Source organism: Ahaetulla prasina, chromosome 1, assembly GCF_028640845.1.
Source record: "Ahaetulla prasina isolate Xishuangbanna chromosome 1, ASM2864084v1, whole genome shotgun sequence".
NCBI lineage: Eukaryota > Metazoa > Chordata > Lepidosauria > Squamata > Colubridae > Ahaetulla > Ahaetulla prasina.
In genome coordinates this window covers 360,265,378-360,281,529 of record NC_080539.1, presented here as the reverse complement: position 1 = coordinate 360,281,529, position 16,152 = coordinate 360,265,378, and the positions used below count along the sequence as shown (strand labels likewise).

General features: G+C 43.2%; 1 protein-coding gene across 6 annotated transcripts in view; it reads left to right on the top strand.

The window, feature by feature from the left end:
* The first annotated feature begins 5,925 nt into the window (after nt 1–5,925).
* Nucleotides 5,926–16,152, top strand: part of ANO8 (anoctamin 8) — an 87,999-nt gene continuing 77,772 nt past the window's right edge. Inside the window, exon 1 of one of the 6 annotated variants that reach the window (XM_058163290.1) lies at nt 5,926–6,985. In XM_058163290.1, coding sequence (XP_058019273.1) covers nt 6,877–6,985 — 109 coding nt within the window. In that variant the 5' untranslated portion in view covers nt 5,926–6,876. The remainder of the gene's footprint in view (nt 6,986–16,152) is intronic. The other 5 variants (XM_058163286.1, XM_058163285.1, XM_058163284.1 and 2 more) reach the window with 5 other exon arrangements.

The following is a 16,152-nucleotide window of genomic DNA, read 5'->3' as shown; positions in this document are numbered from 1 at the left end:
CAGGCACAAATAATTGGAGGCGGCTTTTCTTTTTAAATCAAATAGAAACTGCAGCCAAGACCAACAGGGTACTGATTATTTATATACAGCACTGTCACAGGTTCTTTAAAACTACAGCTAGTCCTTGACTTATGTCCACAATTGAGGGCCAAATTTCTGCTGCTAAGCAAGACAGTTGAGTTCTGCCCCATTTTATGACCTTTCATGCCACAGTTGTTAAGTGAATCACTGCAGTTAAGTTAGTAATATGGCTGTTAAATGAATCTGGCTTCCTCATTGACTTTGCTTGTCAGAAGGTTGCAAAAGGGAATCATATGAGCCCAGGACGCTGCAACAGTCATGAATATGATCCAATTGCCAAGTATCCAAATTTTGATCACATGATCATGAAGGATGTTGCGATGGCCATAAGTGCAAGGTCCAGTTATAAGTCGCTTTTTTCTGTGCCATTGTAACTTCAGTCACTAAACAATTGGTTGTAAGTTGAAGACTGTTCGTATACTCAGGTCAATGGGCTCCAAAACCCCAAAGAGCCAAAACAATCACACAGGTCTCTAGACACCTCAAAGGCTAATACTAACTGCCTGCTACTCCGCTTTTTCCCACTTCTGTTGTAGCTCCCATTACTGCTCCTCCACTACTACAGATAGTCCCAGATTTAAAACAGTTCATTTAGTGACCAAAGTTACAACGGCACTGAAAAAAGTGACTATTTTTCACACATAGGACTGTTGCAGCATCCCCATCGTCACATGATCAAAATTCAGATTGGCAACTGGCATGTATTTATGACGGTTGTTGCAATGTCCCAGGGTCATGTGTTCACATTTTGTAACCTTCCGACAAGCAGCCAATAGGGAAGCTAGATTCACTTTAAAACCATGTGAGTAATTAAACAATTGCAGTGATTCACTTAACAACTGTGGTAAGAAAGGTCATAAAATGGGGCAAAATCCACTTAACTGTCTCACTTAGCAACAGAGATGTTGGGCTCAGTTGTGGTTGTAAGTTGAGGGCTACCTGTATTTCTTGTGAGTCCTACTGCTGAAGAACAATCTATTTGCCTTAGGCTGCTTCAGGCTTCATTTCCATAATAAACCACCTTTCCTCCCACTCCAAAGCCACCACACCCAGATGCCTCTGCTCAGCTTTTATAGGCACCAGTTGCTGTACTGGCTAGGGAGGTCTTAAAGGGACAGGGCCCCAGCAGCTCAAATGCTGGTTGTTTTGCAGGCAGGTTGCTTTCTCTCAAATAACCTTTATTTTATTAATGCAATGTCATTACCAAAGAAGAAGCTACATCTTTTACCTCACCATCTATTTTGGTAGCTTTTCTAAGGAACAGGACTTGTGTGTTGTGCTATTTCATGCCTTGCTTAATCATGGTTATCAAATAATCTATGATTGGTCATACGAAGTCAAAATCAAATGACATATGTCAGAGTTTCTGAATCAGGCCTAGATATGGCGGTGCTTGAGAGCTTTACTTCAGAAAATGCTCACAGTGACTCTTAACAGGAAGATTAGCCTAGTCATGCCCATTATTCTACTGCGGTGTTTTTTTAAAAAACTTGGCAACTTTAAAACGTTTGGATTTCAACTCCCCAAATCCCCTAGCAGGATTGTGGCCATTTTATTGGTTTACAATGAATTAGATAACCATTATGAAATCTATACATGTTTTGAGATTTCATTTAAATGTTCTTTGCTGTTTTAAACGTATTTTTTGGAAGCTGTCTGGAGCTGTTAAAGGTATATGTTGCATAAAGACGTTTAATAAATAGTGGGTGGCATATAGAACTACCTAATGAATGTGAAACAAAAGTGATGTTGAGAACCAGAATTCTCCAGCTGGTATCTTGGGAGTAAAGTTTGTAACTAAAATATGTCTGGCTGAAATTTTGTTAGTTTTCCTCCTAATCCTCAAAGATTAGTAATCAGTGATATATAGGCACTCAGGATGGAACAATTCGCCATGGCCAACTGATGATGCAACAGGTTTGGTAATTGTTCTGTATCAAATATCAGCTTCTCTAATTCAGTTTTGGTCGCCACGATGTAAAAAAGATGTGGAGACTCTAGAAAGAGTGCAGCAACAAAGATGATCAGGGGACTGGAGGCTAAAACATAAGAACGGTTGCAGGAACTCGGTATGTCTAGTTTAATGAAAAGAAAGACTGGGGAGACATGATAGCAGTGTTCCAATATCTCATGGCTGCCACAAAAAAGAGGGAGTCAAACTCTTCTCCAAAGCACCGAGGGCAGGACAAGAAGCAATGGATGGAAACTAATCAAGGAGAGAAGCAACCTAGAACTAAGGAGAAATTTCCTGACAGAACAATTAATCAGTGGAACAACTTGCCTCCAGAAGTTGTGAATGCTCCAACACTGGAAATTTTTAAGAAGATGTTGGAGAACCATTTGTCTGAAGTGGTGTAGGGTTTCCTGCCTGGGCAGGGGGTTGGACTAGAAGACCTCCAAGGTCCCTTCCAACTTCTTGTTGTTTTTATTAGAATAGAATAGAATAGAATAGAATAGAATAGAATAGAATAGAATAGAATAGAATAGAATAGAATAGAATTTTTTTATTGGCCAAGTGTGATTGGACACACAAGGAATTTGTCTTGGTGCATAGGCTCTCAGTGTACATAAAAGAAAAGATACGTTCATCAAGGTACAACATTTACAACACAATATTATTATTGTTTCTTTGTGTGTAAAAGAAAGGCACGCTGTATAGGAGTCGAATTAAATAAAAAACGTATGTGGTTATAATATTTATTTGTTTCCTAGAGGTTTATCCTGCATTTATTACAGATAGTCCTCAACTTATGAGCATAGTTGCGCCCAAAATTTCTGTTGCTAAGTGAGACGTTTGTTAATTGAATTTTTGCCCCATTTTATGACATTTCTTGCCACAGTTGTTCAGAGAATCACTTCTGTTGTTAGTAACACAGTTGTTAAGTGAATCTGGCTTCCTCATGACTTTGCTCGTCAGAAAGTTACAAAAGGTGATCACATGACCCTGGGATGCTGCAACCATCCTAAATATAAATCAATTGCCAAGTGTCTGAATTTTGATCATGTAACCATGGGGATGCTGCAATAGTAAAAACCAGTCGTAAGTCACATTTTTAGTGCTGTTGTAACTTTGAACAGTTCAACAACTTTGAATTTTGTGACTCAAGGGCTACCTGTACTTTTTCAGTAACTCAAGGTGGTATTCATGAATAACAACAAGTATAGATAGCCTTTGACTTACGACCACAATTGAGTGCAAAATTTCTGTTGCTAAGTGAATAGAATGACGTTATCACGTTGTAGCAGACTTGGCTCTCCCCTTACTCCCCCCATGTGTTTTAAATGACCATCATGTGTTTTAAATGACAAAGATATATGTGTTACCTTGACATTTATTAGAATATATATAGTAGCATAATATGATACTCTTAAGCATCAATGAACTGTAACTCACAAAGTCTTATACAATATATTAGCAAAACCATTTCTATATGGTACAGATAGCCCTTGACTTACAATCATTCATTTAGTGACTAACGTTACAATAGCAAGGAAAAAATGACTTAGGACAGGGGTCTCCAACCTTGGCAACTTTAAGCCTGGAGGACTTCAACTCCCAGAATTCTCCCAGAAAGCTTTGCTGGCTGAGGAATTCTGGGAGTTGAAGCCCTTCAGGCTTAAAGTTGCCAAAGTTGGAGACCCCTGACTTAGGAGGACCTGACCTTGCATTTACGACCATCATAGCATCCCTCATGGTCACATGATCAAAATTTGGGTGCTTGGGTACCACCATGTATTTAAGATGGCTTGCAGCGTTCCAAGATCATGCGATCACCATTTGCGGGCCTCCCCGCCATCTTCCAATAAGCAAAGCCAATGGGGGAAACTGGATGTACTTAATGAATGCATGATTCACTTAACAACTGCAGTGATTTTCTTAATAACCATTGCAAAAAAGTCATAAAATTGGGTGTGGTTCACTTAGCATTCATCTTACTTAGCAACGGAAATTCTGGTCCTGACATTGGTTGTAAGTCGAGGACTACTTATAAATACTTCTTTGAGTGAAGCTTGACTGCATTTTATGACTCCTGTCATGGCCATTTAGTTTTCTTGGTAGCAATGCAGGTAGTCCTTGACTTACAACAGTTCGTTTAATGACCGTTCAAAATTACAATAGCACTGAAAAAAGTGACCTATGACCTTTTTTCACACTTATGACCATTGCAGGTTCCCCCTGGTGGCATGATCAGAATTCAAACTCTTGGCAACTAACTCATATTTATGATGGATGCATGTCCCAGAGTCACGTTACCACCTCTTATGACTTCCTGACAAGCAGAAGTCAGTGGAAAAACCAGATTCACTGAACAGCTGTATTACTAACTTAACAGCTGCAGTGATGCACTTAACAACTGTGGGAATAAAGATCGTAAAATGGGGCAAAACTCACTTAACAAATGTTTTGCCTAGCAACAGAAATTTTTTTTGGTCAATTTTCATTGTAAGTCAAGGGCTAACTGTATGGAGTTAGTTTGCTACTGTTTTTCTTAATTTCCTAGTCTAGAGCAGAGGTCTCCAACCTTAGCAACTTTAAGCCTGGCGGACTTCAACTCCCAGAATTCCCCAGCCAGCTTTGCTTTGCTGGCTGGGGAATTCTGGGAGTTGAAGTCCGCCAGGCTTAAAGTTTCCAAGGTTGGAAACCCCTGCTCTAGAGATTCCCTGATGGTCTTCCAGCAAGCTACTATCTAGATTTTATTTTATTTATTTATTATTCGAATTTATATACCGCCCTATCTCCCAAAGGACTCAGGGCGGTTCACAGGCATATAAAACATCAATATACAAATTAAAATAATCATTAAAAAACTTATTCTAATGCCCAATTATTAAAAATAGAAATATAAATATTAAAATCAATTTAAATCCTGCTTAGCTTTTTTGATATCAGTTATCAGCTGGATCTTGACAGTTTACTTTATGACGTCAAGTGCCATGTTTCTGTGGCTTTTGAAATTATATTTACATGGTGAAATCCAAATTTTTTTACTACCAGTTCTGTGGGTGTGGCTTGGTGAGCATGGCTTGGTGAGTGTGGCAGGGGAAGGATAGTGCAAAATCTCCATTCCTACCTCACTCCAGGGGAAGGATATTGCAAAATCCCATTTCCTCCCCACTCCAAGGGAAGGATACTGCGAAATCTCCATTCCCACCCCACTCTGGGGCCAGCCAGAGGTGGTAATTGCCGGTTCCCTGAACTACTCAAAATTTCTGCTACTGGTTCTCCAAACTGCTCAAAATTTCTTCTACTGGTTCTCCAGAACCTGTCAGAACCTGCTGGATTTCACTTCATATCTACACTGAATGAATTTTCCCATTTTTTCCCAGGAATTAGTGTTTTCTAGTTTCCTATCCACCCAAAAAGCAAAGTGGGTCAGGCTTTGGTGACTTCACTTCCTTCACATTTATTATAAGGTACTTCAAAAAAAGACTATTAAAAAAAATCAGCAAAAGGAATGTTTATCTATAGTTACACCTGTTCTGGAAGGAGTCTAGAAATAACAACTTGACCCTTAGGATGTGAAGTTATTTGAAGTCAAAACAAGGCAAGAAAATAAGGATGGAGGACATGAAATGAAAGGATTTAGCGGGAAGCATGCTAATAGGTGTGGTACAGATTCAAGAATTCCCTGAAATAATGGAATACCTAATCCAATTTTAATTTTAATTCTAAACTGGGGCTAAAAGACTATACTCTTTTCTCAACTTGCTCTTTTGTGGATCCAGCCACTTTTTTAAAACCTTTTTCTGAAAAGCAACAACCCACCACCGAGATAGGAAACCCATAAAAACTCTAGTAGACTCCTGAAGTATGTGGAGCATCATTTTTAAAAAAGAGAAGAAACCTCCAAATTTCCCCCATTGTGCAAGCTTCGTAAAGTGTAATTTGTGGGGTTCGTTTGTCCTCACTGTGTGACAAGTAGAGGGCATTTGACTATGAAAAGTTCAGTATTGTAGTAAACAAGAGATTTATCTTCTGCTATTTATAGGAAGTAGAACATCCATATTCAAAGGCAGCCAATCTCTGAGCACCTCAGATATGGGAACAGAGTGAAAAACATCTTCTTTGTCGCCATTTCCACTTCATCGCATGGCTCGCCATCATGGATTGACTGTTTTCATTTCGATTCTGGGCTCTGTCCTAATTTAACCTCCTCTTCTTCAAGGCCGCTTGATTTATTGCCGTCATTTCACTGTTTTTCTAGTGCAACTTCTGCTAAAACCCCAGTAATATCCATTACTAAATACGTTAATCTGGATGAAGTGTGTAGACCGCGAGGGGGCAAATTTAACGTATATTTAGGCGAAATAATCTCGGATACTGCGTGCCGTGGAGAACCGGGAAAAGTATTAACACTTCTGCCAAGGGGATCCCAATTCAACCCCAGGCACGCTGCTGACAGATGGCGCTCGGGAGTCGCAGGCCAACCAGATTATTAAACGGCTCTTCGCTTCCCCCCACCCCTCCTTTGTCCCTCCGTCTGCGCGCTGGCTCGCTCCGAGGCGCTTTGGGGCGCTGGATGCGTTAGGAAGGGCCATCCGGGGCAGGTGCCGCTCACCTGGGCCGAGCAAGGAAGCCCCCTTTCCGGCGTCCGTCGCTCCAGCCCGGCCCTGATGGCGCGCCGACTGCCGCTTCAACCCAGCTCCGGTCCTGCGCTCGCCGCCCTCCCGTCCTGGCGGCTGTGAGACCAGCCCCGGCTGCTTTCTTGGCTTGGATGAGCCGCCCGCATCCCGACGCCGCACTGCGATGCTGTTTTCCTGGTGCAGCCCTCAACCTTGAGCTCAGGAGCCACAATGCCAGAGGCTGGGGCGGCAGGACCGGCGGCGAGCGGCCAGGAGAACAAGCGAGGCGGAGGCACGATGGATGGGGAGGCGGCCGCGCCACCTGCTACCGGGGTCCTGGGTGAGTCAAAGAGCGCTGCCCCCAGGGCGGCTGTCCCGGGCCGTGGGATGGCGGTGGCGATGGCGGGGCGCAGCGCGGGGGGATCATGCGGATCGCACCGGCGGCTTTTCCCCGCAGTCGCCCCTTAGATGTTGCTAAGAGCGGACTTTGTCGAAGTTGGGGAAGATCGGAGGGCGGCTGCGTCCCTCCCATGGTGGAAACCATCGGCTGCGGGGCGCCGGCTGGGGAAGACGCGCCTGTGCGGGCGTGGAAGGGGCTGCAGTCGCGCCGCCGCCGCCGCCGCCAGTCTATTGTCTCGCAAGCGGGCGTGACTCCCCCGACCCGAGAGCCCACCGGCTTCAGTCGGCGGATTGCGCGGAGGGGTGGGGGGTGGGTGAGGCGTCCTCGAAAGCCTGGTCTGGCGGGAGTGGCTGGAGACGACGCCCGCCGCCGTGCAGACACGGGCCGCCTCGTGGAATTGTAAGGCGAGCGGCCGGAACCTCACCCCCTCGCCTCGCGCCTCCTCCGGTGGCCAGCCGGTCTTCGGGGTGCAGGTGGAAACGGCCCTCTTTCCGCCCCTCCAAAATTTCCGTCCCGCCGGCCGAGGCCGAAGGGAGACCGGCCCTGCAGGTCCACTGCGGCGGAGGCCATCCGCACTGTGGCTTTGGATGACGCCGCCATCGGCGAGGAGGGGGGGAGGCTGCTTTCGGCGTGGCCGTGGCGAGGGGGACCTTAAAGGTCGCGTGGCGAGGGACTCGTAAGGCGCGCCTCGGCTTCTCCCGAACCCGGCCTTTCTAGACGCGCTTGGACGTGAGGCTGCGGGTGATGGGACTTGTAGTCGAGCGTGCCTGGAGAGCGCCGGCTCCGGAACGGTGGTGGGAAGGAGCCTGAAATATTTCTTGAGCTGGTGCCGAGAGACAAAATCCAACCGTTGTAAGGGGTAGGTGGGTGACATGACTAGGTTGGAAAGGAGGCCTCTCCCTTCCCTGTGTACCTGTTGGAAACCTCTGGCCGGAGTGAGGTTGTCTTTTTTTTCTCCCATCACTCTTCCCCTTTGGGCCCATTTTGGATAGAAAGAGACCTCCAGAGTTTAGTGTGTGTGCACACACATATGTGAGAATGGGGTAACATTGGAGCACCTACACTTCATATACTGCTTGATATTTTAAAATTTCTCCAAAAGAGACTAGGTGCGGGTCCTGTGGTGCCAGTGTCCTGCCATATGTGCAACAGGGTTTATGTCCTTTGCCTTAGTACAGTTTAGATACAACTTACACACACACTTACATTTGTTCCCCCCCCCCCCCATGTTTTTATATAAGAGTTTTCCCAGGAGGGTAAGCGGGATATAGAACTAACAAATAAAGCAAAAAACATTATTTATTTCACAGGCCTAATCTTTCTTAAATGTTAGCAGTAGAAAAACTGAGAAGAAACCTGGGGTAAATCTGTGGGAAAGAGTTTAGGAAGGGAATTATCATTTTCAGATATGATTCCCCCCCAAATATGAATTGTGAATCCTTGCAAGAGGCAAGAGACAAGTGACAAGAGGCAGATCTTTGTGCTGGATGGGTCATTTGGCATGTTTGTCCACTGCCTTTCTGGATAGCTAGTTCCCACTGTTTTAATGAAGCTTTTCCTGGTCTGCTGCCCCTTCACTTTGTTGAACTTAAGTGCCTTAATTCCCAACTAGTAGAGCTTAAGGTATTGGACTTCAGCTCCCACAAATTGTAGCCAATACTGTACTGAACTGAAATCCATAATTAAAGCTAAGCATATGGGTTGGATTCATAAATTTAAACCATATTTTTAGCCACAATTTATTGCGTAAAGCATACTTGGCTGGCTTCACACAATACATTAAATTATTAAAGACGGTGTGCTAAAGCACTAGTAGTTTTAACCATTATTAGTTGCCTGAGCCACAGTGGATGGATTCTTACAATATATTAAGCCCTGAGCTATGGTTCACAAACTGTAATTGTACCTCATATCTGAAAAACCAAAAACCTCACAATTGCGTTATGGTTTAGTGTAATATGTGTCTAGAATCTACATGTGGCCAAATTACATTAAATTGCTTAAGCATAAGTACATCTGGATATTAGAGAGAAGAAAGTATTTATCCCTGTCCCATCAGATGAAGACAATTTTAGCAATACTAAACAGCTATTTCTGAGGACAGAGCCTCAGTGGGAGGTATATTAGTAGCTTTCTCTTACCCACCTTTTTTTTTTCTCTTTCTAGTAGTTTTTCACCCCCTCGAAGTCGCAGCATGTAGTTAGTTCTGTGAGTTAATGAAGAAACTGCAAGACTATTGTCCCTGAATAAAATAGCATAGAGTCAAGCAAAGTAAAAAGTATTTATTTATTTATTTATTGTTTATATTTATATACCGCCCTATCTCCCAAAGGACTCAGGGCGGTTTACAGGCATTTAAAAGCAATAAATACAATTCTAAAAACAATTAAAAAACTTATTCAAAAGCCTAATAATTAAAAATATAAAAAATTAAAACCCAAGTTAAAACCCACAAACTAAAAACTAACTCAGTCCTGCGCAGTTAAATAGGTATGTTTTAAGCTCGCGGCGGAAGGTCGCGAGTATGATCTCTTAGGCAGAGATTTTGAACCAGAAGATAGTTGTTTAAACAAAAAAGATAAGTTTTGCAGTTGTGCCTATAAGAATGTGCACTCTTGCAGATTAATTGAATCCTCCAATCCTTTGGATTGATTTGGCCCAGAAATACATCTTATTAATATGTAAATGAATGTCACAAGCTGAAGCTGTTGGTGCAAATAGGAGAAAACTCTTATTATCTAGATTCTAGCTACTTAAAAGTAGAAAATGTTTAATTGGTCAAATAAAGCGGAGTAGCTATACTGACATGCTATGCTGAGCTTGGTTGATTTTAACCTTGTGTAACATTTTAGCAGCTTAGTGTTTGGTCAGAATCCTAGCCTTTTGGTTCGGTTTTGATTCAATATATAGTGTGAATCCGAAAATGAGTTACCTGTAACTCTGGACTCAGTTTAAGCATGATATATGAATCCAGCTATGCTCTAGAGACTTTGCATTGAAATCTGCTGACATACGTGAAAGTACGTGCATGTGCATTTATTCTCACTGTAGTGCCAACCTCAGCCCACACTACAGCTGTGCCAAGGAGATTTTGGGCACCCACAATGCCCAGCCTGTTTCTTTCATTGCCTGGAGTCAGTGCCCACAATCAGCAAAGACAGGACTCCTTTGTCAAAATCCCAATTCCCATTGGATTGGCTGAGATGAGAAATAATTTTTCAATCTTATATCATTTCGTCCTTTTCCCAGAATTTTCCCAACAAGTGGAGGCTGCAGTTCTGAATCTGTTTAATTGAGGTTGTGTAGCCTCTTAGTGTAGCCTGATAGAAAAACTTGAGCAAACTGTTAGTATGGGGAAGAAGAGACAGACACCCTGAAAATTAGGAAAGGAGAAATAGGGGGTTAGTATTTTATACTGCCAATTTTTATAGCCTGGTTCTTTCTCCCTTATTTTGTAGTATTATGATGTAGACTACTCTTGCATAGGGAGGTTCCATGTGGTTTAGATATCCTGAGGAAAAGCTATAAGGGTAACACCTTAATTAAATGGATCAGACCAAGGTATGAGATCCTGCTTTTGGTAACAATTATTTTTCTCTCTCTCCTGTCAATAGTTGGTATTCCAGAATGAAATATAGGATCCATCCTTCACAACTTTAAAAGCAATGCCCTCTAGATATATTGGACAATAATTCCAGTTACATATGGGTAAGCGAGGTAGGATTTGTTTTCTAGCACATCTGAAGGGCACCAGATTGGGGAAAGTTTGGCTTAAAGGATTCCGAAAGATCTGCCAAGTTAAAATGTCCTCAACATACAAAGAACATCTACTCGATCTGTAAACAGGATGTCTTGCATCCTGTTTCCAAAATGACTTGCCAGATGCCTCCAAGAAGCCCATCTGCAAGACATGAAATTTGCCAACCCCCCTGTGTTATTTTCCTGCAGGGATCTATTAACTGGGAATAGATTTCTTTTGAACAGGGAGTTGCTATTATTCTATGAGCATTAGCTTTATCTCCAACACGGCCCAATTTTATACAGTGGATCAGAAAGGAATTTTGCGGGCACATACAAAATTACACATCCCTTAGCATCTTAACTCTAGACCACATAACAATTTCTGAACCGAAATTGTAAAACAAAGAAGAATTTTGTAGAGCATCTGGTTGCATGCCACAAACTGAAGAGAGAGGCTCCCTAGAGTTCCCAAGAAGTGTAACTTTAAAGGAACACATACATTATTTACAACACACTCTGCCATAAGAAGTGATGATGGTTACTATATATAAGTAGATAAATCCACTTTCTTAGTATAGTTTTCAGTCTTTCGGGTCCTGAACATTCTCCTGGCTTAGGAAGCCAGTCCATCTAATTTATCGGGGCTGCTGTTGTATTCATACCAAAGGATTAATATCAATAATTTCAAGATCACTAAACAGAACCTCCATATTTAGACATTGTATACCTCTGAATAACAAATACTACGTAGGAGTTGTGCAAACAATGTGGGGATTGGGTGTGGGGGAAGATATTTCCCAATTCTTGCTATCTTGGAAAAAAATACAGGTAGTCCTCAATTTACGACCACAATTGAGCTCCAGATTTCTGTTGCTAAGCGAGTTGGTTGATAAATAAATTTTGCCCCATTTTACGTCCTTCCTTACAACCATTGCTAAGAGAATCATTGCAGTTGTTACGTTAGTAATATGATTGTTAAGTGAATCTGTCTTCCCCATTGACTTTGCTTGTCAGATATTCGCAAAATTTATGACACTGCAATGGTCATAAATATGGAGTCAGTTACCAAACCTCTGAATTTTGATCACATGACCATGGTAAGGCTACAACAGTTGTAAGCATGAAAAGAGGTCATGAGTCACTTTTTCCAATGCCATTGTAACTTTGAATGGTCCCTAAGTGAAGTGTTGTAAGTCGAGGACTACCTGTTGTGTTCAACAGTGGTCTCAATAATAGTAGCTAGGGGGTACCTATCCATAATCTGTGGATTCCACAGTCAAATTGGGACTACAACTCCCATTATTCCAAATTCATGCTGACTAGATATTGAGAGAGTTGTAATCCAACATGGTGCTGGAGAAGACTCCTGCGAGTCCCTTGGACTGCTAGGCGATCAAACCAGTCAGTCCTAGAGGAGATCAACCCTGACTGCTGTTTAGAAGGCCAGATCCTGAAGATGAAACTCAAATACTTTGGCCACCTAATGAGAAGGAAGGACTCACTCAGGGGTGGGTTTCACTTACCTTTGCTACTGGTTCTCTTGCACGCGCCCCACTTCTGCACATGTGCAGATCGTATTTGATGATGTCCGGGTGGGTGGGCGGAGCCTCCCGCTGCCGCTGCTACCAGTTCACCCAAATCAGGGTGAACCAATAGCAACCCACCATTGGACTCACTGGAGAAGAGCCTAATGCTGGGAATGACTGAGGGCAAAAGAAGAAAGGGACAACAGAGAACAAGGTGGCTGGATGGAGTCGCTGAAGCAGTCAGCGTGAGCTTAAATGGTCTCCAGAGGAGGGTAGAGGACAGGAAGACCTAGAGGAACGTTGTCCATGGGGTCGCAATGTGTCGGACACGACTTTGCAACTAACAACAAACCAACATACTCAGAGAGCAACTTACTCTGAGCATACTCAGCAGGGGTGGTATTCACTTACCTTCACTACTGGTTCACAAAAGTGCACGCGCTCACCTCTGCACAAATGCAGGGTCTTCTGTGTGTGCACAGAGCATCAAAAATAGGACATGATGATGTCTGGTGGGTGGGTGGAGCCTCCCGCAGCTGCCACTACCGTTTCACACGAACCAGATAGAACCGGCTAAATACCACCACTGATAGAGTGGGGAGAATTGAGTTTAGTTGGACCTTTGTCTTTTAACTTCAGGGATTCTGAAGTTCTTCTGATGATAGTTATAAGACACGTTTATTTTAAAGCATCCATGGACAGGCTGTATAACTCTGCATTTAAAATGGTAATGAATACATGTGAAGTAGCAAAAGTAGGCTGATGTCTTTTTTTAAAAATTATAGATAGTCCTTGACTTATGACCACAGTTGAACCCAACATTTGTATTCCTAACCAAAACAGCTGTTAACAAGTTTTGCCTTATTTTATGACCTTTCTTGTCACTACTGCTAAGTGAATCGCCACAGTTGTTAAAATGATTGTTAAGTGAATCTAGCTTCCCCAATGATGTTGTTTGTCAGAATGTCACAAAAGTTGATCATACGGTTGTGGGACACTGCAACCATCATAAATGCATTTTTTTTTAAATTTACATTTATATCCCGCCCTTCTCCGAAGACTCAGGGCGGCTTACAGTGTATAAGGCAATAGTCTCATTCTATTTGTATATTTACAAAGTCAACTTATCATATCAGTTGCCAAGTGTCTGAATTTCGATCGTGTGACCACAGAGATGCTACAACAGTTGAATTTGTGAAAAATGGTCATCAGTCACTTTTTTCAGTGCCGTTGTAACTTTGAACGGTCACTAAACACATGGTTGCCAAGTGGAGGATTACCTGTATGGACTTGCTGTGGCTTTTCAGAGTGGCCATTATAGTAACCCTGATAGGGTTAATCAGACGTGAAAGCCAGCCGGGTGTAATGTGTTGTGAGCCAGGCCCAAGTAGGTAGTAGGAAACTCAGTCAGTGTAAAAACAAACTTTATTTGAACAGCTGAGAATTAACTCATTCTCAGTGTAGTTCAAACTAAATCAAAACAAATTCTTCCTAACACAATTCTTCAGTCTTATCACCAACTTTGGTCCAATTAGGCAAACTGCCAAAGGCCTTTCTTGGCAAAAGTTCAGAAGACACCGATACAAAATAAATGCAACAAGACAAAGCTATCAACATTGTTTTCTGGCAAAGATCCCAAACGCTATTGCTAGTCTTTTAAGCTTTATGGGAGGGGCCAATCGTCTGTTGGCCCTACTCCCGAGTCGTCCTCTTTGCTTGAGCTGCTCTTGCCTTCTGGCAGCTCTTCTCATGCATGCATTAGGAACAGGCTCCTCCTGCCTCACTAATGTCAGCCTCTGGAGGCTCTGGAGTCTGCACTTCAATCCCCGATGGCCCTGCCCCCACCTCAGCCTCCGATGCAGAGGCCTTATCGTGGCCTTCCCCAGCCTCCAGGACTCGCCCATGCTCTTCCCCAGGCTCATCGCCTCCTGACTCCATTGCCAGCTCTGCAGGCTGCTGGCAGACCACAACATAATGGATCAGGTAGTGGAGTAGGAGCCACAGTTTTCTCTTAGTTACAGAGACCCCTGGACAATTTTTAGCCAGTCGCTCTTTTTCCACTTTACACATCCTGGAAGAAGTTAATAGCAAACCACTTTGCAATTTTGTCAAGGAAACTGCATGGACTTGTCCAAGAAGGGACCAGAAAATAAAAGGGTTGGTTTCTCTTCCCCCAGTTTTAGCCCAAGAGCGAAACTTTTATTTCTCAGGAAAAGGACTAGATAAAAACTATTGCAAAATAGAGGGGTGTGATTCATACTCCAGGGAACCCTTGGGCCCTTTCCCTCAATTAAATACTGAAGGAGACAAGTCCTGCTTGTCTTGACATATATGCTTCCAGATGTGCTGATCTTTGTAGCCCATTGGCTTTGAGCCAGGTTCTACCTTCACATCCATTTTCTGCTGCTGCCTGTTCCAGTCTAGCTGGATTCTTGCCACACCAGCTTCTAGCCCTCATTGCTACATTTAGCAACAATAAGGTAACATTTCCTGGTTGGATGCCATCTGACTAGTTCCAGAACTAGTTGGGCATCCTAGAAGTTGGTGTCCTGACACATCTGGAAAGCACTCTTGTTGGAGAGGGATGTCCCAAAGTTCAGGTGTACATGTGAACACCTGGCTGGAATTCTGCTCTTGAATAACAAGGGAATTTTGGCAAAAACATTTCTGAAGATAATGATGAAAAGAATACAATAGTTAATTTCCTTTATAGCCAGCTCTTCTCCAAAGAAATCCAGTGGTACATATAGTTCTTCTTTCCCAGGCCAGCTTTCTGACTGGGCTCCCCATCACAATATGCCAGAGGTGAAATAATGGGGGCTGCAGTGCATCCTCACCTTAGGAACGTTGTGATGTTACTGGAAAACTTATTTATTTAAATCAAATCCCATCTCACCAAAAGTAACTCTGGGTAGCATATAGCAAAACAGTAAACATACTTAGATTTTTAGATTTAAATTTTAAACAATTTTTAAGAAACATGTTTCTAAAATATCTAAAAAGCTATATAGACATTTAAAGCTTATCTTCGTTTGGTGTTAATTGAAACCATTTGTTTCAATGTTTAAATGAGCCAAGTCTATGATATGTTTCTCTGTCTGGATTTACATGTGTCAAGCCCATGGGCTTAGGAAACTACACATGACACTCATGCATGCAAGGAGTTAGTCATTGGCCTCTGTTCTCTCTAACCCAGTAACGGTGAACCTTTTTGCCGTCGCATGCCAAAAGTGAGGGGAGCGTGGGAGGGTCATGCACATGTGTGCCCACACCCATAATTCAATGCGCCCCCCTGCGCATGCGCGCGCAATCCCCCATACTCCCCATGCTTTTGGCATGCAATGGCACAGTGAGCCCATTTTTCATCCTCCCCAGGCTCCAGAGGCTTTCTTGGAGCCTGGGGAGGGCGAAAACAGCCTTCCCCACCCCTCCAGAGGCTGGAAACAGCCTGTTTCCCAACTTCTGGTGGGCCTGGAAGGCCCGAAAATGTGCGCGCCAGAGCTGAACTAAGGCAACACTCGTGTTGCCCACCGATATGGCTCCGTGTTCCACTTGTGGGGTTCGCCTTCTCTAACCTTTTAGCTTTGCAGCTTTGTGCCACAATTGGCACGTTTTACTTGTGGAAATGGGCAGCTATGGAAATCAATTAAATAAGTAAATAAATAAAGTGGTGCCTCTTTGGTTATAGCCAGCCACAAATGTTTCTGCACAGGTACGCATAGATCCTAAAGCCACCCCCCCACACACACCACTTATAGACCACGTTGCAAATTCTGGGAAGTGAAGTTTCTTCACATCTCACTGGGGAAGCTTTTGTTTCCCACACATATTTCTGACGCA